The sequence below is a fragment of the Bactrocera dorsalis genome, chromosome 5 (assembly GCF_023373825.1).
Source record: "Bactrocera dorsalis isolate Fly_Bdor chromosome 5, ASM2337382v1, whole genome shotgun sequence".
In the NCBI taxonomy this organism is placed as follows: domain Eukaryota; kingdom Metazoa; phylum Arthropoda; class Insecta; order Diptera; family Tephritidae; genus Bactrocera; species Bactrocera dorsalis.
Window position 1 is genome coordinate 31,567,666 of NC_064307.1, and position 27,781 is coordinate 31,595,446.

Consider the following 27,781-nt stretch of genomic DNA (forward strand, 5'->3'; position numbering starts at 1 on the left):
GACAGACGGTCAATAAGGAATTCTATTTGGTCGTATTGAAACGTTTGCATGAGAACATGCGTTCAAAGCAGTCGGAATTTTGAAAAAACAATTCATGGATTTCACACGATATAATGCCACGAGCCACGATTGTGACCGAATACCATCAATCAACCACCTAAATCACCAGATTTGGTTTCGAATAAATTTCAGAGCTGTCGGTCAACTGCTTCATGGGTTATACTATTTTGAGTAGCCTTACTTTTGAAAAAAAACTCAATAAAACTTAAAACATTACTAATGATGAAAAAATGCTGTGGATATCAAAAAGAGACTAATAATTGTTATTCAGGTACTACGATATTTCTAGATTTCACATGGATTACGTATACGTATATTTAAAATAGAATGCTAAGGACGAAAATATTAAAAATGCAAGAGGAAGCCCCACAACTTTTTTAGCAGAAACGTATTTTCGACTAAATCCAATCGTATGTCATGAGTAACACGTTCAATATTGACTTCTAAAGCTTGAAGGGAGTCTGTTTTATTGAAAAAGGCCAATGACAAAATGGTGTTAAGTCATAACTTCTTGTAGGCCGTTCAATGTCACAATTTCTTGGAATAATTGAATCTCCAAACCTTTATCGCAATGATCGGTTGTTGCGCGTGTTCTGTGACACGTAGCGCCGTCTTTTTGGAACCTGATGTATGTCAATGTTCCAATTGCGGTCATAAAAAGTTAGCTATCAGCGATCTACACTGTTTTCCATTGACAGTAACGGTGTCACCAGCTTCAAAGAAGAAAAGAAAGAAGTTCGGAGCGATAATTCCAAAACACCAAAGACTACACCCAAGTGTCAATTAAAGTGAATATAATGGTTCTTCATGAATAACTTGTGGATTTTCTGCACCACTCAGATGAAAGTGGGCGTCATTGTAGAAAATGATCTTAAATAAATCGTTAACGTTTTCAACAGAGTTCGCAAATACTCATCACTGAGGAGTAAAATTTCTATCTTCCTCCTCAGTACAACACAATTGAGGAGCAATAAATTTTGATTTCCTCAATTGTGAGTTCAAAGGAAAGAGTACTCTTCTAGAATATTTCTCTTTAATACTTATCTTATCTTTTCGCTCTAATATTTACCTCAAACGTACGTGCTCCTCAAAATAATACTCCTCACAAGAGCGCTAAGTTTCTTTTTCTCATCTCAGGTTTCAGCACTCAGTATTTTGTATCGCTGATAAACTCAGTGATGCAGCAGAGAGTGCTCTTGAGCAATTTCTTATTCTCTTAGAGTATGTATATTTATAAATTTATGTTAAAGTTTAATTGTTGTTGGTGTAAATATTAACAGTTTTGGGTACATGCAAGTTAATACCACCAGTTCATATTACATGAACATATTCTTTATCTGTCATAAATATGTAACATGACACTTATGACCCATATGGTCCGCATTTAAACATTATATGTACTTTGCTAATGCTGTCCGCCTTAGGTGGTCCAAAAATATAAATATATAATTGTAAGATGAATCTTTCCACTTGAAACATATGTCCTACATATGTCCTATCTCAAGTGGATTGTAGATATACTTCCTAGAATGTAAGATTAATATTTGTATCTAGGCTTAAGCAAAATATTGTATTTAAGAAAAAGATAATAAAGAAAACGGCAGTCGACCACAGGCAGTTGCCCGTGGTTGCCCACGAAACTCAAACCGAACTATTAATTGGCGATCCTGCCAGGAGAATCGTAAAACTCCTGTCGGACCAAAAACAAAACGCAAACAAGTATCGTGAACTCGCGAGAAAAGAAATACAAAAATACTAGTGTGTTACTCGAAACACACTAAGCAATTAACGGCAAAATAAAAATTGCTAAGAGACATAAGAAAAAATCTCAGCGCCACAATTAAAAAAAAAAAAAAAAATTCAAGTGTTTGCCAACTGCCTATCGAACGCGCCACGTCTATACGGATTACGAGCGAAAAACAAGCTAACGTACGCGTTACAACAATTGAAAAAATAAATAAAATTGAGAAACAAAAAACTACAACAGTTTCACAAATAAAGTGATTTTAAAATGTGTATTGAAAAACCAAAAACTGAAAAAGTGAAAATTTTTGAAAATTTCAAACAAATAGAAGAAAGTGCGTGGATCTATAAACTATCCACATAAAAACAAATAAATAAAAAAAATTCTGTAAATCAGAAATTTCACCAACAAACTGATTTCATTTAAACCTCGCACATGGCGTCATGGACGACGAAGACCGTCAAGAAATAGAAGGCAAATTAGAAATAAATACAATCAATGCCCACAATGCAATCGAACAAATCAATGCTCAGAAAAATATTAATGAAAAATTTAACTACCAAATTAAAGCTATTAGCGACAATACTAACAATCACTACAGGAAATTATTTCAGAATATAAACGCAGTTAGCTCAGAATTAAATAAAATAGCAAAGGAACGGTGGACAAACAAACTGTTGGGGAATTTAATGTATATTGAGACTAATATCGTAAGAATAAAAGAGATCATAATGACGAGCCAAAATAACCTCTTAAGTAGAGATATTATTTCAGATGACGATAGTTTAAAATTGAATATAACTTTTGAAAAATGAGTAAGATCAAAATTGTAATTGTCACTCAAAACGAAAAATATTGTGATTTTAGTAAAGATTCCTAGTTTTACTAAAGAGACCTATCAATCAATATACATTCAACCTATACCGAATATAAATCAAGCAGAATTAAATATACAAGAAAAGGAAATTTTATGTCTAAATGATATCACATATAAAAAAGACTTCCATTAAAAAAGATATTAGAAGAATACAAAGACGATTGCATCGAATATTATTTAGGAGTCAAATTAAGATGAATTGTAAATATAAGTATAATAACCAATCAAAAGTAATAGAAATGGATACAAACCATATTTTACGTAATCAATGCAAAAAATAAAAACCATTTATCACAAACTGTAATTCTAACAACTTTACTATTAACGGTAATTATTTAATACGATTTGAAAATTGTAATGTTCAAATTGATAACTTAGTCTATAGACATCGTAAGCCTCTCACAATGAAGTTATTACCAAATCCAGTTAAGGTTATTAATATTACAATCACAAAGAATTTAAGTATGGAAGAAATACATTTTCAAAACATTAAAAATATTCAGGAAATAACGGAACTCAGGTATGAAGCAAAAAAAAAGTAAAATGATAAATTACAGTCTGATAACAATTGTCAGCCTTATAATAGTAATACTAATAATCTGTAAATACAAAAAGAATAAAAGCACACAGGTTAAAATTAACATTGAACAAATTCCAATGCAAGATCAAGCCCACCTATAGATCAAATGATGGAAAAGAATCAAGCACTATTCCTCTTTGAATCGGGACGCTTCAATTTAGAGGTGGGGGAGTTAATACCACCAGTTCATATTACATGAACATATTCTTTATCTGTCATAAATATGTAACATGACACTTATGACCCATATGGTCCGCATTTAAACATTATATGTACTTTGCTAATGCTGTCCGCCTTAGGTGGTCCAAAAATATAAATATATAATTGTAAGATGAATCTTTCCACTTGAAACATATGTCCTACATATGTCCTATCTCAAGTGGATTGTAGATATACTTCCTAGAATGTAAGATTAATATTTGTATCTAGGCTTAAGCAAAATATTGTATTTAAGAAAAAGATAATAAAGAAAACGGCAGTCTACCACAGGCAGTTGCCCGTGGTTGCCCACGAAACTCAAACCGAACTATTAATTTGCATGATTAACCGTTAATTTAAGTTGTATTGTGTGTATGTAAATAATTTAAAAGATGAGTTTTATTTTTTGCATCACTTGAACACTCAGAGCGATAAAAATAAAGATGATGCGTTAGGCAAATAGTTATCTTTTAAAAATGCTCGCTCATGCTAATATATGAGTGAGCCAAATACGTGAGGAGTTTTTTTGTGATGAGAATGTTAGTTAAGCTTGCGCTCCTGAGTATTTGAAATGATGTTCTCTTGCGGAATATTACTCATCAGAGCAAGAGCGTATTTTGATGGTTTTACGAACTCTGGTTTTCAAGTTACTAAAAGGCAAAATTCGGAAACTTTCGACGTTTACGGTGGTCCAATGTCTTCAGTTCTTGAGTGAGAACAATTTTATACGCTCAAATTTTTTCTCAAAATCCGCAAGATTTTGGTTTGGGATAATCCCAATTTTTGAGAAGGTCTTGGAATCGACAAGTTGTGGTCTTTAGCAATACTTGCTTGAACGGCAGTAATATTTCCATTACTTCGGGCGGTTCCTTGTCTTATCGGCATTTGAACATTATGTGAAAAAAGGTACGCCCGAAATTTTCAACAATCCGATGAATATCGAAAACAGGTGGACTATTGTTACGACCATATAATGGCAAAACCGCAAGAAAAGTTGCAATTGAAGAACGATTATTTTGATAATAAAATTAAATATTTTGTAAATGTTGTCTTGCGTATATTTTTCTATTATAAAGGTGTACACATTACTGATCATAATGAAGAAAAAAAATACAGATCATAACATATTAAAAATGGTCGAAACTGCACTCAGAAATCATATCATGCCAAAATTACTTTTGCATCCAGCCCATTCTTCAAATGTAGTCCTCGGTGACTTTTTTTTTGTTTTGCGGCCTTATTGATTTTTCTATTCTCAGACTAGACAGGCAGAGTTTTATAAATGCCGAATATTTGCTCTTCTGCCTACCCCTTCACTTTTTGAGATATCGACATGAAATTGTGCACATGCATTTTTTTCACTATATAGCTGCTCATTTGTCGGAACCGCTGATATTGGAAAACTGTAGCCTACACTATTTTAGTTAAAATATTTATTTTTTCACTTGAGCTCTTTCAATAAGACTCACATTGAGTACATACATATGTATGTATAGGTATGCAAATTTCAGCATTTAAATATGTATATAATTATGTGCAACACTCAACGTAATACGGTTTGATTTAAAACTACTCGAGACTCACTGTGACTGAATGGCGGCGTCGAGTTAAAGAATATGGAGTTAGGAATGTGAAGAAGTGCTGTCGCCGAAAAGCGGAAAATGAAGCTCCAAATTCATACATATATACAATAGTAGGCATATATGCACGACAGTATGTCTGTAACTATGTATATGTACATATGGGAAATTACAAATCTCAATGTGTTTTGAATGTACCTGCGCATAATTTGTTGTTGTAGCATGCAATTTTTATTACTTTAAATCTGCGATGCTAAAGATGCAGCGAAAATACATTTCAAACGTGTTTTGCATATTTACCAGCATACATACTTTCTCACATATGCATACGTACACGAGAATATACACATGTATGTATGTACATGTAAGTATTACTTGTTTATCTTTGCGGCTGCAGATTTCAAAGCTTCTTTCAATAGAGTCAAGATCAGCAGCAGCAGCAGCAAAACATAGCGGTATGTGGCGAGTTCACAGGCATTCAAATCCACATGCGTATACATATATGTAAATGATATGCGCTTGTTTGTGTGTGTGTGAAACTGTCAAAAGGCAAGCATCTATATTCACGTGTGCACATGCGCTTTGTGCATTTCTGCGTCGGCTGCACTTGCTTGGCAAATTAAGCGAACGCGGAGGCAGCCACCATCGCAACGCTCCGAGCCAACGAAGACGATCAAACTAAGCCAACAGCAAACAGCTAACAGGTAACAGCCAGCAACTAACCAACGGCCAAAGCAGCAGCAGTAGCGTCATCAGCAGCAACAACAGTGCAGTCGACCTCACCAACTATTAACAGCAACACCAACAGCAGAAACATAGCAGCAGCAGCAGCAACTGTTTTCTTGTGATTTGACTTAAAACACTTGCTGTTAGCTTGCTGCTGTTTCCTCATCCTCTGCAGCGTTTGCTGATCGATATTCTACTTCCTTCACTACCTCGTGCGAGTCTCATATTAGTATGTATGTATGCTTGTATGTAACTGTGTGTGCTGGTATTTCATTGTAACTTCTCCGCTTTTCTTTCTTTCTCTTCACTTTTGACTTACTTTTTTGCGTACGCTTTCAAGTCTTTCTTCGCTTTCTGTGATATCGACTTGTTGCTGCCGCAACTGTGGTCGCTACTACTGCTTTTCTTCGTGCCCAGCATTGCTGCTGCAGTTTGCGGCGCTGTCGACGTCGCTTTGAACTTTAGTTGGCCGCGCGCTCGTGAGTGAGTGCTGAGTGCAGCGTTGACGGCCGCTACGACCATGACTTTGGCTTTGACTCTGAAGCTGACTCTGACTTTGGTTATGTCTCTGGACTGTGACTGTGAATTTGTATATGTGTGCCGCCAGCGTCAACTGTTCGCTGGCTTGCTGTGGTTTTACAGTGCTCTGCGCAACTGTTGTTGCCCCCTTCATTGTTACTCAGCGCTAGTGTTTCTTTTTTATTTGCTCGATGAATTGTTGACTCTCGCTTTGCTGTTGTTGTTGTTGTCGCTGCCGCTGCTGGCACTGCTCGGTGGACTGCTGAGTTGCCGGCGTCTTGGTGTGGCATCTTCTTCGGCCAACTGGCTATCCACCCAGCCAGCCAGCGAGCCGACAGTCTCCAGCTCCAACAAAGCCGTTCTTAAATCCGTTGATGGTTGGCTCTTCTTCAGTTTGCTGCTGACCATCATATCGATCGGACGTGTTAACGCATTGGAACATTTGCACATACGTTACCCGTATGTTTGTAACGTGCACGCACATCTAGATGATTTGAAAAAAGAAGAGAATTAAATATTTCTATTGAAATTTCGCAACCTTTTCAATTGGAAATATTTTGACTGTAGCGAATCTCTGTATGGAATTTTGAGCAAGATCGTGTACACTAAAGTAAAAAATAATTCAAAAATTTATGCGTTTTGTGTTTGAAAGTAAACTTGCTGGAAAAGTGAATTTTGTGTGAATTTTTTGGTGCGAATTAAAAAAACCACGGTTTTGAAATATAAAAGTGATCTTTGCAATAAAACAAAATTACTCTGAAAACGACGCTTACGAGGTTCGTGTACAGAAAGACCGACAGCAGTTTTGTGTGCCGTAAGTTTCAAAAATTTTTGTGTATCAATGTGTTCTTGAAATAAGTTCATTAGAAGTAAAAACTCAATCGTAACAGAAAAGACATATATTCCTTGTGGATCAATCTATTTCTGAATTTTCTTCTGACTACAAGTAAGAACTGAACTGTAACAGAAGAGGCATCCTGCGTGTATTACACTCAGAAAGAAGTCGGAATTTTGAACTTTCAATTATTTAGTTGTTATATTTTCAAGGAAACGTAAAGGATAATGGCAAAATTGTATGACCAACTCATAAGGTTTTTGGTTTACTAATTGATATCAGGTTGTAAGAAAAAAAGAAACAAATCATAAATATTGAAATAAAAGAACAATACAAGTTTGAAAATTAATTTTTTATGGTTGATCTTTGTATTCTAGTACTTTGCATAAATAAAATATGTAAAATTACAATTTGATTGAAATTAATTAATTATTGAAAACTATAGCTAATATTTTATAAAACACAGTGTCGAAGAGATAGTGTAGTTAAACTAAAACTCTAATTTTGGGTAATAAAATAATAAATTTTTGGAAAAAGGCTGGCGTGATAAATCTTGTTTGAAAAAATATACGGTTGAATTCAACACAGAAATAAAAAAATAGTAATATTATACATTTATCATAATGAATTAAAAAAAGTTTGAAAAAAAATATTGTAACTTCAAAAGTTACAGTTAACAGAAGAGCAAAGTTAAATTAAATACTTCTTAAATGAAAAATACTTCATAAACAAAAATATATTATAAACAGTTAATACAATTTTTTTTTGTAATAAATAATTTGAACTTAGCTTAAAAGTATTAAATAAAAATAATTAATTTGATTAAAGAAAAAATTAAATTTAATAAAAAAATAATTTTAACCCGTTATAGAAATTAAAACTTGTTTTAGAAATAAATATTAAAAAAAAAATACATGTCTTCATCTAAAATGCAAAACAACGTATCATCGAATTTTTTTATTTATTGCTTAAGGTTCATTTTTTATTGCTTAAGGTTCATTACATCATATCACATGTATGTAGTATAAAATTTTCAGATTCCACTGTCCGATTTAATTAATATATAACCATTTTCTAAACAAAACTCAAATTTTGTTTCAATATGAGTGGTTTCTATTATATCGTTTTACCTTCGACTGTAAACATATGAAAAGTGATGTTACGGTATTTTGCATTTTAGGTGAACATTATGTATGTATGTACATAAATGCACTTAAATATTTTTATAATAAAATATTTTATCACACTATTATTAAACAAAAAATATACTTATATATTTTTACTTATAAAAAACAATTTAGGCGCCGTAACATTACGTGTGGTTCACCCCACAGCGCTAGTTCTGCTTACCAAAAGTGGCCCACTAGGCACATTTCATTATAACCTCAACCTTCATAACAAGGTGGGATTTTTGCCCATATAAAATTTGAGAATAGGTTAAAGCCGTTTCGACCCAAAGGCCTCTTACCATTCGTTTTACCAGATGAGAATATTTTACTTAATATTTAAGGGATTACATGGGTTTCCTCGGGTAAAGAACTACTTTTTTAAACAATTTTTTCTCAAATAAAAAATAAAATATTTTATGGGAATAAGTTTTGGAAAAAGTATTTTAAATAGCCATTGGCCATTGCGATGCCTTTTCCGGTGACCCCTCGAAAAAAAGATGCACCTGCGTTGGGTGGATAACTCCTTACAGAATTATCTAAAGTTTTTTTCAAATAATTGTAATCGAAAAAAATGCTGCCTCTTCTGTCTTTAAGAATGGTATCTCAAAGACCAGTGTAAAATTTTTTGAAGATCGGTTGAAAAGTTCTCGAGAAATCTTGCCAATCGACTTCAAAAACACAGTTTCGAAAAAAAAGCGTTTAAACACGGCGCACTTAGCGTAGCTAGCCTCAAGCGCACAAGTTCTCATTGCTGTATATCCGAAACTATTACTCCGATCAACTTGAAAATTTAGGAAGAAAATATTTTAGAGATGTTGTAGAATTTAATAAGACAATAAAAATTTCAATTTTTTGAAACCCGGAAACTTCGGAGGGAACCAGCTACAACGGTCGATTGGTTTTACGCCGCTGTTATATAGATTAATTTGTAATTTTAAATCAGCATGTCGCGAGTCGTGAGTCGGAATGTAGTTGACATTAAATTTTCTCTCGCACCCTTAGAATAAATTTTGTATTTCATAGACATACTGGTAGACAACCAAACCATATACTACTGATCTATGATGTGTTGGCGCACTTTACGATTAGAGTAATTTTATACCCTGACTAGGAAATAGTAAGTTTGCCACAAAGTTTGTAACCACCAGAAGTAAACATTGGATACCCTATAAAGTATATACTAGTATAAAAATGCTTATCGTGACATTCTGAGTTGATTTAGCCTTAACAGTCTGTCTATCAATATATACAAGTATGTGCATGTACTAGTCGCTTTTGAGATAGATTTGCTCGTTTTCTTCCCAAGGGAGCTGTCGTATTGTTGGAACCACTGATAACGACTATTATAGTAAGTATAAGTATATCTGTCTTACAAACTGACTGTTCAAAAAGAAGTTCTTGTATAAAAACTTTCTTATTTGGCAAGATAGCCTTATGAAATTTCGGAACAATTATTGCTCGAAGCAGTACTACGAGTATAATCTCCGAATAAATTGTTCAGATCGGACTACTATAGCATATAGTTGCCAAACAAATAGGCGAATCAAAATAAATATCTTTTTATACCCTCTTATGCCATAAGAAAGGCACTTGTAAATTGTATTAATATAGCTACGGTGCAGCCGAAATTAAAGTTATTTCCTGCTTTTTACAGTTTGGTTTTTTCTTTAATTAGACTCGGAGATTTTTTGCAGCGAAAATTCTTTTGTGATTTGCGGGAAAAGTTGTTGAGCAAACCATGGTCCTATGTATGCAATTTTACGATTGTTGTTTTTTTTTATTTGTGGCACGAGGGAGTGGTTTATTGAGAGATCGCATACGCTCATTTTATACAGAGCTTTTGCATACTCAAATAATCATGAACATCTGATTAGCAGCTAGCTGTCAGTTAAGTTCTGGTAAAAAATGGATCTTTACCAAAAAAAGGAGTCTTGGTAAACTTACCCATAACTTAACTGACCATTGGCTCCTAACTAGACATTGAGAATAAGACCCTTAGAGTATTAGCTTAACCAGATCAACTTAATTTTATCAAAATACAAAATCCCGTTGTGCCTTTTTTTGAATTTTCCTCTCTAATAAGCACTTCGGACGTCCACGTTCATTGTCTTTGCCACTGATATTACCTATACGGGATTTACTAAGCCTCTGTCAGCTTGCGTCCCTCAAAATGCTTTATCGTAGGAATATACGTAATATCAAAATTATTACCTTGTAGTAGGAGGGAGCAGTTGTATAATTGTTTTTTTAGTAGGTGAGGTGGTAAATTTGCAACAACTCACTGCGTCAAATAGCTGAAGTAGATCTAGTAATTCAATAATTTTAATTATTTTTTATTTCCTATGTTATATATTATGTCATATATATGTATACATATGCGCATGCGCACCTTTAACTGCAGACATATAGTATATAATTCAAGAATCGTTCACACTCGTCATTTCACCTTACACGTTTTGACTCACAACTGCAATGTGCAGATTTTCGTTTTAATTTTCGTCCGTTACCAACTAAATATGCGCATTTCCAAAGAATGGCATGCGCACGGAGCGGATGAGTTGCCATTGTGGCGAAGCATAAGGCTTCTTGCCGCCACAGCGCCACTGCAAGGCATGCAAAACTCTATTTAGTAAAAGCGCTATGTATGCAGCTGAAAACAGTATGTAAGAGTGACTGAAAAATCCACAGCTACTTTTGGAAAGTGGTTAGACCAGCTACATATAGACATATATGTATGTATGTGTATGCATGCCTAAGCGACTGCCAGTGCGGCTGTCACTATGTTTGTCAGTTGGTTTTTCGAGTATTGCGGTTCTTTGCCAAGGGTCAGATGCCACAACCACCACTAACGCCAATAAAGCGCTAATATGTGTGTCGCTTGAGGTTTTCGCTGAAAGTGCTGGTGGCTAGGCTTGGCCAACTGGTCGACTAGCTGACTGCCTGGCAGGCTGGCTTTTTGACTTGTTGACTGACTGGCTGGTAATTTTATATCTTCACAATTTGTTTTTGTTTTTGGCATAAATATACCGCTAGAATAAGCAGCGTATTTTATTGTTATAGAAATTAGTTAGAAAACTGACAGCCAGATACATTGGATTTACATCAGTAGTGCAATATTTATGGCATTGTATACATACATATGAACACTTCGGAATGCCACTTCCTGGCAGCAAATTCAAACGCATCAAAAATATATTACATTGCCACCAACAACGATAGAATGCAATAACTAACCGCACTGCAAGCCATTGCCAAGGTAGCCGCTTGGGATGTTGCACATGAGCAGCGTCATTGCCATATTGGCCACCTAACGGTGTTGAAAATCACATACACCACGTCAAAAATACAGGCCGGCAACACATACATGCATAAATAAGAAAATTCAGCTCTTTGTCGTTGTTGTGCTTTTTGCTTCGTCAGCCGCAAAGTCGGGTCAGTCAGTTAGTCAGTCAGCCAGTCACACACCAGCTCCTAGAATGCCTTTGTGTGTATTTGTGTACAGTTGGCAGGCTGGTGAACTTGCTGGCAATTCATTAAATTCAACAAATAGTGAGCTTCCTAAGCAATGAACAATCATGTAAGGAATCGAGTAACCGATCGACTACATAAGCATTTCCCCAACCAGTTACTCGCTCGCTGGCCATCAACTCATGTTAAGATCCACCTTTTCTATCAGCTTATTTGTGCAACACACCTTTTGCACTCGACGATTTGTCTGTCTCTTTGCCATTTTGCTTGGGTGACTCGCCACAGCCTAAGCGCATGTATAGTTGTACATACATACATACATACAAAGATTGGTGCGAGTATGCCCATTTCGCTGGCTCACCTTTGTCTTCGTCTCCAATTGCCTTACATTCAAAACTTGGTTTAAGTGCTAAACTGTGCGCGTATCCCGCTGGTGAGTCCACAAAACACGGCAGCACTCCATTTGATCTGTCCACCTACCTACTCAGTATGGATATTCGTTTGCTTAGTTGTTCTCCACTACTTGTGGCTTATGCACACCCTTCGCGCCGCTGACCACGCATTCACCAAACGCAGAGCGAACTTTCATACAGCCACTCGAGTACTGCGCGCAGCCTCCATTTTAGCACGAGTATTCGAGTGTGTATGTGTGGTTGCAAGCATTGCAATTCATCGATCTGTCAGTTCGTCTGGTCATTACTTTGGTCATAAGACATTCCTCGCATTCTACGCCGTTGATTTGCATTTGTGGTACTTGTGTAGCTGCACTGTTGTGCCAGCAGTGGTGCTTTTTGACAGCTTCCATTAAAATATTTTCTGCAGTCGACTCACGAGGAGCGAGACACGACAACCAGAAAATAACCAAATGATTGTGCGTTGCTGTCTGCGGTTTTCCTGTAGACAAAGACACTTCTTCAAAATTAAAATGCAAAAAAAAAAAAAAAATAAAATAAAAATATACATACAATATGTGTATATGTATGATATAAATAAAAATTTGTATATTTTTAAATGCTTATTACATGCTTTGAAAAAAAATCAGGGTTTTCGTATTTATGATAAGTACTTGTATATTAATTGTATGTCAACATTGTTGACTTATACTATATATGATAAATGTTCAAATGACATGCTTTTAATACCCTGAACAAGATATATAGATATTTTATACTCTGCTATATGTGTAACACCCAGAAGGAAACGTCGGAGGCACTACAAAAAATTTATAAAAATTATCAATCCGCGAGCTGAGTCAATTTGGCAATGTCCGTCTGTCTGTATCTCTGATTCTGAAAATTAGTTATATGGAAATCAGTTCGTATATAGACTTTAAGAAAAAAAAATTTCCAGATTATAGGGGAATATATAAATATATGGATAGCAAGACGTCACAGTCAATGAGAAGTCAGAAACATCTAGTTCAAACATTTATTTATCGATCTAGCTAAAGCAAAAATTGTTGAAATCTAATGACAATCATGATTAAATAAATAAATGAAGTTTAAAATCCACCATTCTTCAATTGTAAGGAACTTAGAAGTGGTGGCTGCCGCCCTGCCTGCGTCGATAATAGTTATAAATTCCGACTTTTTGGCAATTCTCTGCCTCTAGGCACAGTGTAGTTAGTTCTACGCCGTGACGAGCATGATCGATGATTGCTAAAGTACTGCCGAATGTTCACCACTTGAAACAGAAACGGGTAAAGTGCAAAATATTCTCAAAGTGATCCAAATATTTGGAAAAAGTCTTCCTAATTTTCGAGCATTGATGGCATTCAATTAAGTTGCATTGATTAAGAAGGCTTTAAAATGGACAACTTATCAGATACGTCAAAGGAATTTTTTTTTGCAAAAATGTTTGCAGCTGCATTGAGTTCACCTTCTTTCATATCATGGAACTGCCATGAGTACGATTTGTTTATGTCACTCACTGCGGCGCATCTTCTATTCATTCCACAGATAGCGATGTCAAGTATGATGTAGAAAGAGTTTCTTTCAGCAATTTTTATTAATTTCTTTATGTAGAACGTTTCTGAGTTTGCTTCCTCTCTGATGGTAACGCCATTTCCGGTAATCCTTCGAAAAAAAGATGCGCCCGCGTTGGCCGGATAACTCCTTACAGGATCTTCTTAAGTGGGGAAATTATGTGTTTTAGATAAAACCCTAACTTAGAAATTGGACAAAAGAAAAAAAAAAAACTAGAATTGTATTTTTGGCAGACAAAATTAAAATTTCACGATATTCCTTTTTTCAAATATATAGAAAAAAGCCCTTCGTCTAAGTCTTTAAGAATTGTATCTCAAAAGCCTGTGTAAAATTTCATGAAGATCGGTTGAGTAGTTCTTGAGAAATCTTGCCAACGAGTTAAATATATTATTTAGGTGTCTATATAGCTGACCTCGAGTGCGCAAGTTCTCAAGGCTGCATCTCCTAAACTATTACTCGGATCAACTTGAAAATTTAGGACAATATTTTGGAGGTATTGTGGAATTTAACAAGATTTCGTGAAACCCGTAAACCCATGTACCCTTAAGTGGATTTTCTTCATTTCTTCCATCGTAAAAACAATGCTCCAGCATATTTTATTAATGTTTACGCTGACGCCTCTGCTAACAAGTTTTTATCGGCATAGGAGTTGCATAAAGAATTCAATAGCATAATTGTGTTGCATTGCTACCATTACATGATTGGTAATGTTGCCATATGAGTTGACACCGTTTATAGCAAAATGATAGCTTGAACAAGAAGCGACATAAAATTTTAAATTTGAATACTTTTTGGGGCGTTTGTTCAAAATCTTTTCAAAATACAATGATATTGTAAAATTTTTCTGCTTCCAATACATATGCAGAAGAAAACGCTATAGTTGTAAAAGTACTTCATGTGCTTCTTTTGGCTATCGAAACATAGTACAACTGAAATTTTCAATAATTTATTAATTATGTTTGTTTGTTAAAATTAGCTGCATACACTTTCCAACTACCAACTTCCAACTTTCTACTGTTACTGTTACCACAAAACGAACGTTTTTGTCTGCTTTCTTTCGACCAAAACAAAAGAAAAAAGCACAAATACAATATTTGTGAGTGACTTGCAGCAATTCATTGACTAACTTGCAACATATTTCAAGCAAATAATTAAAATAGTACTTTTTCACTTTTTAACGGAATTTCGTTTTCTTGCCATTTCTGCTTTGGTCTTCAATTAGTTTAGCTTTTGCCAATAGCTGTACATTTATATACTTTTACTTACAAAAAAAGCAATAAAAAACTTCATTACATTTATGCAAGTGATCACAATTTGCTATACTACAAGTGCTTTCCAAATAATACGATATTATAAGAATGTCAGATGATTGTTGGGGTTATGGTAAGATTACTGGTTTATGCACCTATATACTATATGCGTTTATGAATATATATATATTTCAGTAATCTGTCATATATATATGCTTTTTAAGTGTATTTTAGTCAATTTAATCTATGATCTATCAATAAAGTTTTAAGATTTTAATAGTTTTTGGTACTTTTTTCGTTAAAATTGAGTAGTGCTAGTGCTTTTTGTATGAGAAATTTAAATTCCTTTCTCACTGGGCACTTACGAATACTCGTATGTAACTTTCTGAAATAGAAAATTATGACAGATGGAAATCACTTTTTGTTCGAGGATCCCACTATGGGTGAGATCCTCAAAATCAATGTTGATTTAAAAAAAATATAATTTTATAATGCTAACATATTTTATAGAAAGTGAAGTGGAGGAAAATCTTAACTATCTGTTAGTTCCAAGGTATTTTATTGTACACAATGTCTGGTTTCGGGTTCGTTACTTAGGTCTTTTGTTCAGCAGGAAATGTCATGTAACATGTAAAACGATACTGGTTTAAAATTTTTCAAAAATTTTCTTATTAGATTAGTTTATTATGGTTTTTAGTGTGTTTATAGAAGTAAAAATATATTGCACGAAAGATCTTCAGTTTAAATTTATCTGTCTGTGCTTTTTCGTCAGCCCCAAAAAAACATTATTTTATATATTATAGACAAGTAGTGTCGTAGGGTATTACATTGCATATAGTTTGCTAGTATCAGATATTAAGATTTTCGAAAATGAAGCTAATTTGCCGTTTTCAGCATTTAGCTTTCTATGAAATGTGGTTGGTAGGTAATATAAAATTTTATGTTATTTCTGATGCCTGAAGCATCGTCGTCTTGACTTAAATCAAAGGCATACACATTTTTATATATTAACAAAAAAACATTAACTTCAGCTGCACCAATTCTCTTCACAGATCCAAGTTAGTTTTCTTACAAGAACGTGATTTTGATCGGTCGGTTTGCATGGCAGCTACTATGTATATGCAACAGTTACGCATTCTTAACTAATTTTTCGGAGATTACACTGTTGCATAGTACAAAAATGTATGCAGAATTTCGTAAAAATACAAAAAATAGTCCAAACAAGGACTTAATTTTGAACGGTCAGTTCGTGTGACGGCTATATGCTATAGTCGGCCGATCCGAGCAATTCCTTCCGATTGCAGTAGGCAATTAAGCAATAATCGAGGCCAAATTTTGTGAAGATATCTCGGCAAGTGAAAAAGCTTTCCATACAAAGACTTATTCCAAAATTTCAATTAGTATGATTGTTTGATATCTCAAAACCTAGTTCGCGTCTATACTGACTGACGGACACATATTTCTAAATCGTTTCAGAACGTCACGCTGATCAGTTATACAAACTTTTATAACGTTTGCGACGTCTCTCGTGGGTATAAAAATCTTCGAGTACCCTGTTCAGGGTATAAAAACAAAAACTACAAAAATTAGACAAACAAAATTCACAATTCTCTAATTGCTTATGTTTTCGATTAATTAAAATTAGCATGCATGTAATTATGCCAAGAAATTTATAAGCTAAAAAAGCAATAAAAATCAGAGAATATGTGCCAAAATGTATGAAAATGCATACATACATACATAAATATCACATTAAGTGTACAAATATATTATTGTAAATCCAACCAGACGGCATTATTTACATACATACATACGTATACACATAACACAAATTTATGCTTGTGTTTTCCAATAAATCGCCTAAGAAGTTTAGTACTTCAAAAGAAAACAAATCAAATTAAATTAAAACGTGTTTTGAGGTATTTTTCTTTTATTTTCACTGCACAAAAGAAATTCAAATCAAACGGCTTGTAACTATAAAACATTATTTAAAAGCTTTAGTACAAACCTAACTACGAACACACGGTTAGACATGTGCATATGTACATGTTGAGGAATATTGTACAAATTTGTTTACAAAAAAGTCTTTGGTCTTTTTCTTCCAAAAGTAATTTCACAAAGTTCACAGCAGATGGAAGTGCAAATAAGAGTGCAAGACGAACGAGCCGGTGGAAAAGTGTGCGGTGAGAGCTGGTGGATGGCGAGCGCAATCGCGCAGCCGGAGAGTCGTAGCCACCACATTTCACTGCACTTCGATACGGTACGCCTTTCACTTGAAAGTGGAAATTTTCACATGCAGACTATCAGTGTGCCACATTGGCCACAAGGCGCAGGCGCATTCGCCCGGGTGACTATTACAGTTTAACTGCCTAATTGAGTAACTAACAGCCCACTGCAGCGTAGCAGCGGCTGTTTGGTTTGTGCACTGACTGACCGACTGACTGACTGCATTTCGAGATATGGCACACAATATACTCGTATGTATGCACATAAATGCCTCACATGTGTGTGTGTGTGTGTGTGTGACAGTGGAAATACCCTGGCAGCTGTACAGCTATGTGATCGGCTTGACCTGGCGTGGGTTAGGCTAATCGAAAGAAATGTGTCAACTAGTTGGCTAAGATGATAAGCGCAGTGTAACGCTGTGTAAAATAGAGTAGCGTAAATAAATCGCGAATATTAGTGGCAAAATGCAATTTCCAGCACATTTACACGAAACTTAATTAAGCCATAAAGATGTTGTCTCGGGCAGTCGCTTTTAGCTGGTACAGGGCATACGGTCAGTTGTCTAATAACTTTCGGTAACGATTATATATATATACATATATATATATACATTTTTGCTTAGCTGTGTTAGCCTTTGGTTGCTGTTCTCACCTTTGGGCGGGTAATAAAAGTCGCAATTTCAGTTTATTGCTCTGACCGAAACTAGTGTGCTCCAAATACCGCAGTAACTATAAAAAGTTATGGTCACAAGACACCATCAAGTCATGGTTGGTGTTGAAGTTTTAACGTCGTAGTTTCTTAAGCGACATAAACAATGAGTCTACTAACAAAAGTAAAAAGTAAAATGATTTTTTAAATAGAAAACAAAACCGTAATTCATAAAAAAACAAATGAGAAAGGAGTTGAGAAAGTCAAGCGAGAATGATAATAACAACATAAAGTAGCAGCGAGACGAGTTTGTCAGGTGTTGTTTAAGCTTCTAGTTATAAACACATACTCAAACACAAATGGATATGCAGGTGCTGGCTTCAAGCTCATCACTACTGTTCAAAGAGTTCGAAAACATAAGCGAGCATGTCTATGAAAAGGCTTTGGCGGGAAAATTTTAAGCTAGCGCCACAGCCTTAAGTATGTACATACTTAAATATAAGCAGCTATATATACGAGTATGTATGCAGTGTAAAGGAAACCCGAGTAAACTAATTGAGACTTTCCCGTGGAGTATAAAACACAGTAACGTTTCCTTGAAAATCAAACCGTATTTGAATATATTTAATGTAGAAATAAAAGATATAGGATTTAGAAAATATGCTATTTCTTATATTCTTATGTTATAATATAGTTCCCAATATCTTACTACTTATAGGGTATGTGGATAGACTTTTTTTGATTTTATTAAATTTTTTGTAAATATTGGCATTTTATTTATGCATTTTTGTCCTCTGAACAAGGTACATATATTAAATTTGATATGAAGTTTGTGATATTATTCATTATGTATGTATATGCATTGGGTCCTTCACAATTAACATCGTTTGTTGACAACAGCTGATCTTTTTGAAGATCACACTCAATCGCTTTACGGCTATATATTTGAACAGCTGTATAGTAAGATTTCTTTGTAAAATAATTTCTTAAGTTTTCTTAGTATAGTTTTTGTTCACTGCCTTATATGAGATGGGCGCCGGAACACCATCAGAAAGCTGCTCATTTGTCGAAACCGTCGACCAAAATTAAGTTCTTGTATAAAAAACTTTTTGATTTCGAAAGATATCTTCACGAAATTTGGCATAGGTTATTTTATGAAGCAAATCTACAATATCGGAAGAAATTTTTTAGATTGATTTGCTATATCATATAGTTGTCATACTAACTGAACGAACCAAATGAAGTTCTTGTATGGAAAACTTGTTTGGTTAAAGAGATATCGCCACGATATTTGGTAAAAATTATTTTATAAAGCAAAGCTACAATAGCGGAAAAAAATTTTTAGATCGGACTAATATATCATATAATTGCCGTACTAGCTTAACAATCAAAAAGAAGTTCTTGTACGGAAGATTTTTTTAGGTTAAGAGATGTCTCCACGAAATTTGGCAAAGAGTATTTTATAAAGCAAAGTTATGATATTAGAAGAAATTTTTAAGATCGGCTTACTATATCATATATTTGTCATACTAACTGAACGAACAAAATGAAGTTCTTGTATGGAAACCTTTTTTAATTGAAGAGATACATATCTTCACGAAATTTGGCACAGATTATTTTATTAAGCAAAGCTACAATATCGGAAGAAAATTTCAAGATCGGACTACTATATCTGAAAGCTGCCATAGTAACTGAAGGATTAGAATGAAGTTCTTGTATGGAAAGCTTTTTTTGTTGAAGAGTTTCACGAAATTTCACATGAATTGAACAAAGTAACTCCATAGACGCATTTTCAGAATTCTACTTTTGTTCTCATTTATCAACAAAAACTATAAAAATAAAATTATTTTGGAATTTTTGGATTAAATGGTGGTTATTGTAGCAATTTCTTGTTAAGTTAGCATTTAACATTTTAGTTTATCAAAAAATTTCACAACTTGAAGTCAAGTTCGTTGCTTAAGTCTTTTGTTTAAATTTGAAAAGAGCTGAGTTCACTTAAAAGATACGAGAAACATGCTGTGTGGAGTAATTAAAAGAATAGTACACAAGTATTAATTTAACGGTTGTCATAATTAATAAAAGACCAGGTTATCTGACTAAATTGATATTGCGAAATTTAAAGGAACTACGAGTATAAATGCTTTTCACATTGCCTGTGAAATAAATTTTCTTCTTATTGTTCTTTATTGGATTAGATGTTTCAACTATAGGTTAATTGAAAAGGCTTACTTGAACTTTAGTTTTAAAATAATTCTTTCAGCAACAAGAAGCTTGGCAATTTTTTATTCATGTAAATATACATACATAAATACATACAAGAATAAGTCGCGTGTGTAACCTTTTGAGAATTTCTTCTATAGCGCACAGCTGGCAAATAATTTCTAGTCTTAACCATACAATCTCGACAGTTAATTAACTTGTTTGACTTATAGATCTTTATAGATGATTCATACAGGCTTCAGCGAAGGCTGCAAATAATTGGCAATACAAAAGGTGTGCCATTTGACATTTCACTTGTTTCATTCATCATTTCATTTTAATGGTTTTTCGGTTTCCATGCTTGAACAACTAAAAAAGTTCATTTACATTTTCAATTTGGCATTTTTTTGCATTGCGCTTCAACCTGCGCTTGCTCCTTTTGTCCCAAATACAAAACTAATTTCTTTGCGCGAAAAGCACACCGTCGCGGCACTTTTGTAGTTATAAGTTTTTCTCAGCGTTTTCATTGCATTTAACAACGTTTTCTTCTTGTAAATTATTTTATTTACTCGCTAAAAAATAAAACAACAACAACCACAATGGCAAGACGAACTTTTTAAACGTACCGCTACGGTTCAGCTGAGTTCACTTCAGGTGAAGTTCATGTGAAAGCACTCAGCTGCATGTATGAGCGACTCTTTAATATGGATACACATGTAGACACGAATACACGAAGACAAAGATACTTGCATGCAGCGCTAACGCATGTGCATTCATTCACTAAAGTGTGCAAACGTTTGACTAAAATGTTAATATATTTGTATATATGTATTAAATAGCTAAATACATATTTGTTCATACTCGAAAATTTCTCATTTTTTATTTTCATTCTTTTCACACTCGCGCAGATACCGAGACACATACACAACGACGCGCCCCTATGTTTGCTGTCATCGCCGCCGTAACGCATACGGATCGCAACATAACGTGCTAAAGTGAAGTTAACGTGCGCGTCCGAACGCCCCTACGCCCCTGCGCCCTTTCGCTCATCGCCCATCGCCCAAAACAGTTGTTCTGCGAGTGAGTGTGTGTGTGTGTGTGTGTGAAGTGATAGCTCATACAGCACCGTAAACACAAAGAACAACCAAACAAACTGCCTTAAAGACATAAAATCCTACAAGCAACACCGAAATAGTCAAAGTAGCATTACCGCTAGCTGCAAACATTTGTAAAACAATAAAAAATCAACAACACACGAGGAAATATTACTTTGGTGCAGTAGAGGCAGCAACCGTGGCCGTAGCGGCAGTGTGCGCATCTCGATATGGCGTACACACGACGACAACCTGCTAGAAATGCTTTTACGGTTAAGCGAGCGTTAGTGGTAAGTGAATTCTACCAGCTTTATTGCTTGCTATTAAACTTTTTGTGTGTGTTCAGTTTGTTTACAGGCCAATATTGTGTGCACAGCCAATATGTATACATGCATGCTCACAGCATGCGCATGTATGTGTGTATTCTTAACTGCTTGTTTGTAAAATTAATTTAAGTTGTTTTCTAAATTTATTTTGGGAAAATGCATTTTCCGAGAATAAATGAAGAAATAGTTAAAATGGCCAGAAATTTAAAGAACTTAATCTTTTATCTGCCAAAAGTATTTTCACAGTGGAAATATATGAAAAAATAGTTAAAGTGACCAGAATTTTATAAATTTAGTACTTTAGCTAAATACTATATTTTCTTGAGACTAGACAATTTAATTGCTTGTGTAATCGGAATATCAAATCAATATTCATCATAAGGTTATTTTTTAGGCAAGATCAAAATTTGAATAATATATGCAAAGATCAGCATAACTTACTGCGATCGAAAATATTTTTTACTATTTTTTGTACTTGTTATGTAACTAGAAAAGTGAATTTATGGACCAAATCCCAGTAAGTTCAGATAATTTCCACACTCATTAAGCACGTTAAAAAAATCTAAAATACCCAAACTAAAATGTGAGCATTCTAAAATGTTTGTTTTGGAAAGCTCATTTAGGTGATTATACGAGATTTGGGGATCTAGTCAGCTCATAAAAAAATTTATAACAACCTATGCTCGTTTTCCCCTTAACTTGACTAATACGAGTATAAGAGAGAGCTTACATTGTCGGAACAGAGACGAAATTTTGAGGAAAAATGCACATTTGCAACAGTATAATAAAAAGTTCTTTAAAAATGTTGATATTTTATGCAGAGCTGCATTTAAAATAATAGCACAGCTTTTTCTCCTTTATTCATTATTTTCCATATTCAGTACAATCTGGTTCCTGGTATGCTATTCTAGGTAACGGATAAGGATGTTCTATTGCATGAATAGTAGTTTAAGCTGCGAGAGGCGTAAGCACGCTCTCTTCCTTTCTGAGATGGTCCGTGCAGTTATCAAAAAAATTAAAAAAAAATTCTATTATTTATTATCTTAACAGATAAGTATGTTTTTTTTAATATTTATAAAACTTCAAAAGCCGTTATTAGGAAGCATGACACTCTTCGAAGCGCTAAATTTTTATTCAAAGTGAAAAATTATTACCCTATAAGGTCCATACCAAGCTAAAGCTCAGAACAATAAAAATGAAAATATCTACTGCACTTAAAAACGTACAGCAAAATCCAAAACATTAACATTTTTGAAACCAATTAGATGAGTTATTATTCCTTATTAACAGCAAAGTTGCTGCTTTAAACCAAAAATAGACACTTGCGATGTTCCATTAATTCAGGTATTCTATATTATTATGACGGCCATCCAAACTGTAGGGCAAAAAAAAATTGAATATTTATTTTGCATGGTTAGAATAATACAGTTAGGGTCAAATATGCACGAATTTTTTCGATAAGTTATTGCCATTTTGAAATGAAATTCATAATTCCATTTTATAAAACCTAGTGACAAAAACTGAATCAGTCGGTTTTTACAACCTTCTCTTGAACCGATTTTTTACTAGCAAAATCAATCGCTATAGACAGGAGAAAACAGTCATCATTTAGTGCAGAGTCTGAATTATAAAGTGGATGCATAAAATCCTTCTAACTAAGCATAGGGAGCTTCTGGAGAGTCCTGTTGAACAAAGCTGAAGAACGCTACTTGAAAATTGCCGGCGCTGAGCCGGCCAACCTTTATTCGAACGACAAGATCTTTGAATGGCATTTTCACGAAACTAGCATGTGTTTTAAATTTACCTATGGGATTACGGAAAAAGTCGTAATTTTTTTTAAGCATATATCATTTTCATGGTTAAAGCTCGAATGATATGAGAAAAATTCTCTCGAGTGAAAAGTTTTTTTCCGCCTCCACGGGTACAAAGTTTTCGATAAGAAAATATCTACGAAAATTTGTATTTAATTCAGTTCATGATCACAACCGCATTTTGTCGCGAGTAAAAAAAATTGGCATACTCATATATATATATATATATGTATATATATTTATATGTATATAATACGTATTTGCAATTTGTGGCACTTCTGCGGAGCATTGTACCAGATATGTGTATATTTAATAAGTTTAACCTACTGCCAGAATTTTGTGTTGTCATTATGGCTCTTGTCACTTATTTGTTCTCAAAATTTAATTGTGTTTTTACTGCATTTTAACGCCAAGTTGGCACATTAGTCGGTTTTAATTTACCGATTCTTCGCCTATTTTCGCGCATCTTTCTCGCCGCAAACTTCTCTTAATCTATCTCACACGCATTCAAACCTTTGTTTTTTTTTTGGTTTTGTTTCGCTTGGTTGTCTAACGCGCTTTTAAATCCACTAAAGCGTAGCAAATGGATTTGCACAAAGTTCACTGCATGAGCACAGCTCTTAGCCGCAATTTGGCTCCAGTCATTCATCTGCCGGCCGGCAAAACCCCATTCATTCATTCAACATGCCGACATCATTTCTATTCAAGCAAATGTTCTCAATACGCAGAATTCTTTGTACTCGCTGCTCACTGCGCAACATTAGCAGTTCACGTGTACTCCTCTCCTTCTGATTGCGCGTAAAGATATTTTTATAAATGTGTGTAAGTACAGAAACTATTATTTTCTTTCTTTCACATCAATTTTTTTGTATAAAAATCCGTTTAAGCATTAAAGTGGAATCTAAATAGTTGACCTCAAAAATTATTACAACGAAATAATTTGGCATGAAAGCAATGTATGTAAGTGAGGAGAATTTGACATAACTACCCAGCAAGAATTTGTGGGAGTACTCGTAGTCTTTAAACAGAGTACACCCGGCACTGGTTATAATTGGGAGGAACTATTACTGTAAGGTATTATTTAGTCTAAAAGGAATATTTTTAGAGAACGACTGGAGATTGATTTATTGTAAAATGTAACAAGAACATATTAAAATGTGACTAGTCTTATTCTGCGCTCAAGTTTCTGACAGCTTGAAAACGATTGATTCAGAGAATATTTCGCTACAAAATATCAATTCTCTTTTCCATAAAAAAAAAACTTTTATAAGCAAACAAGACTCCACGCATATTCCACATTTCATTTTAATGCTCATTTTCGCAAGAAAAAGAATATAAAGTTAGTCGCAAAAAAAGTTGGCTTTTGTAAAATAGTTCTTAATGTGGCAGAACTAATCGTTTTGTACTTTGACGAAAACTTTTTCAATTGAAGTAAAATGAATGAAAATTTTTGGGGCAAATATAAATTAAAAATTCATTTACCGATTAATTTGGCGTTTCAATTCGATTTAACCTAAATGTAAAGAGTTTGTATGTTGCAAAGTTGAAAGCGATGGTGATCGACAATTGGTTAATGTATGGGTAAAGCTATTAAGAACGCAATTTTTCACGGACAGTTAAAGTAATTTTTCGCTTTAAGTCTGTTGCTAATATTTAAGTGTATTTTTCATTAGAATTTGTGTTAGTGAAATTAAATTAAATATCAGAAATAACAGAAAGGGAATCAGAACGCACATGTTTTTTGGTGCAAAGGGTAAGATAATAGAGCCAAATTGTCTACATTATAAAATAAAAAGGTGGTACGACCAAAATTTTTCAATCAAAATTTTTTGTATATCAACTTACGGTAGGCTAATTTATATTATTTATTTAAAATAGGTTTTTCTTGCTTGAGATAATTTTAAAGCGATCATCAGCCGATGATTCTGAGCTCCTTCAACTTTTCTAACATGAGAACATAAGATATTGTTAAAAAGTATAAAATCTTGTTGCTTACTCTTTTATTAAATAAAAAACAATCGAAGTGTTTCGTTGTTAGCCTTAATTTATCAGTTCCCAAATATGATATACTTTACTATAGTGGCTTTGTTGTTCTAGATATAAGTTCGATTTTGGCTATATTTGTGCTTCCAATTCATGACACTATCAATGATATTGTAAAATTTGCTCCCATTTATTTATTTTAATTTTTTATTACAAAAATCAGAAAACATGAAACAAAATAACAGATATACGGATATACAATATTTATAAAACCAGTTTTTGTTTTGAAAAATAAGGTTACATTGAAGTAAACAGAGAGACAAATATTAAAAACATATTAATTAAAGGTCATTTAAGAGCTTTTCCTTTATAATTTTCCAATTGAGAATGTCTTTTTAAGGATCAGCAATATTCTGCAATCATATGCCGATGTCAACAACCTGGATACCTTTCTTTCAGCACTTTTATATTCTCGTTGAGCCATTCTTTTTGTTACCTAGGAAAATTTTCATATCAAAATCAGATCAGATCTTTCAACTTACGAATAATCAATTCAGTATGCGACGGTGTATTATCGTACTGCGAAAATCAAAGTTGTCGGTCCATAATTCCGGTTTCTTTTTGCGAAAACCTTCGCGCAAACGACGCATAACATTCAAATTGTATTTCTTATTGATAATTTCGCCGGTCGGAAGGAATTCGGAATACACCTAACCTCAATAATCGAAGAAAACTGTCAACATAACATTGATTTTCGACCCGCTTTGACGTAATTCTTTCGGCTTCGGCTCACCTTTGCGACGATTCATCGTCTGTTTCCGGGTTGTAAGCATGGGTCGAACACTCAGCGCCAGTAATAATACGTTTCATGACAAACTCGTAGTCAAAAAGCATTGTTTCAGAGACGTTAAGGCTAAGCTGTTTTTCGAAAAAAATTGAGTGATTTTGGAAATAATCGAACTTTCACTTTTCTTAGCCCCAAAAGATCTTTCAAAATGGTATTCATTCATCTTTTCGATATTTCAACGATGCCAGTAAAATCTCTGTCTGTTAATCGTTGCTCCTCAAGCACCAATTTCTTTATTTTGACGTGTTGATTATCAATTGATGTTGATGCCCCTCCTAAACGTGGTTTGTCATCAACGCGTTCTCAACCCTTTTGAATTATTTGTGCCAACCGAAAACACTTTCTCGCTACAAACAATTATCATCGAAGTCCTTCTCTAGCATTCTGAACGTTTCGGCTCGAGAAATTTAATTCCGCACACACAATTTAGTGGAACTTCTTTATTGAATAATTTCACTCATGGTAAAAATCGCCGAATGCACTTCATATGTTTCAGAAAGATAAGAGTATACTAAGCACTAATGATTATTTTGATGCGACATTTGGCACAGATGTCACTCACTGACGGTCTTATCAGCCCAGAGAAAAATATTTCGACGAAATTTAAATTAATAAGTCTTACTATTTTTTGCCCACAGTATTAAAAGCATGGAATGGAAATGGCAAAGAATGTATAGCTTTGCCATGACTGGTGAAGGATATATTGTCGGACACACACACACAAAATGTAGGTCAATTTAACAAATTCTAAATCACAATTAGAGGCTAAATATTTTTAGAATATTTATAGAAATTATTTAGGATCACAGTAGAACGTGAATTAGGCAAGCACACATATATAAAATGATATTAGAAAGCGCCTTAAAGAAACGTAATTTAATATTATGAAAGTATTAAGGCGAGTTTAAAAAGTTCACTTCACGGCAGGCTTGCCCCAATAACAGTTACGAGAAATCCGCAGTTTTTAGCAAATACGTCAACTCAGAATTTTGCAGCATTTGAGTCTGATTTAGGGATTTATTTACATTAGCGTTAAAAGTCTCAATTCACTTTCAGTAAAGATGAAGATCAAAAAATATTATACTATATTTTTCCAAACGGCAAAGTAATATATTATTGACTTGTACTGTAGTACTATTATTTATCGTCCAAATGGTTGAGATTAAGGAAAACTCTTTATAAAACATTTATGTTTTCTATGTTTAAGGACTAGTCTAAAAAATGCATTCATGTACATATGTATGTATGTAGAAAAAGATTTCAATAATGAGCATAGTAAGTTTGGAATGAGAGTGGCACCGCATAATGGCAACAACGGCAGCAACATCATCAAAAGCAATCGCAACGGCGCGTAATCAGCAATAAGGACAGGCAATCGGATATGGCGAGCAGATTGCTAAAATCCCGACAAATTGCGGTAGCTTGCATGCACAAAATGCATTAGAAGGCCAGGCTTGCACGAAGGATGATTGTGATGGCGTTGATGTTGTTGCAGCAATACATTGAGCTGCTGGTGATATTACCACAACCTGCAACTGGCATGCGAGCAAGAGTCGTTATAAGTCATTTAGAACGCAGACATGCAAGACGAAGTCTGTTTTGAACCACTGCCATTTATGTGTTTCAATCGCTCCAAACTACGTGTGTGTATGTGTG

The 27,781-nt window shown here is 34.1% G+C and overlaps 1 protein-coding gene across 1 annotated transcript in view; it reads left to right on the forward strand.

The window, feature by feature from the left end:
- Nucleotides 1–6,675: 6,675 nt before the first annotated feature.
- LOC105224811 (uncharacterized) overlaps nt 6,676–27,781 on the forward strand; it is a 58,011-nt gene continuing 36,905 nt past the window's right edge. Inside the window, exons 1-2 of the mRNA XM_049457909.1 lie at nt 6,676–7,098; nt 20,973–21,448. Coding sequence (XP_049313866.1) covers nt 21,389–21,448 — 60 coding nt within the window. The 5' untranslated portion in view covers nt 6,676–7,098; nt 20,973–21,388. The remainder of the gene's footprint in view (nt 7,099–20,972; nt 21,449–27,781) is intronic.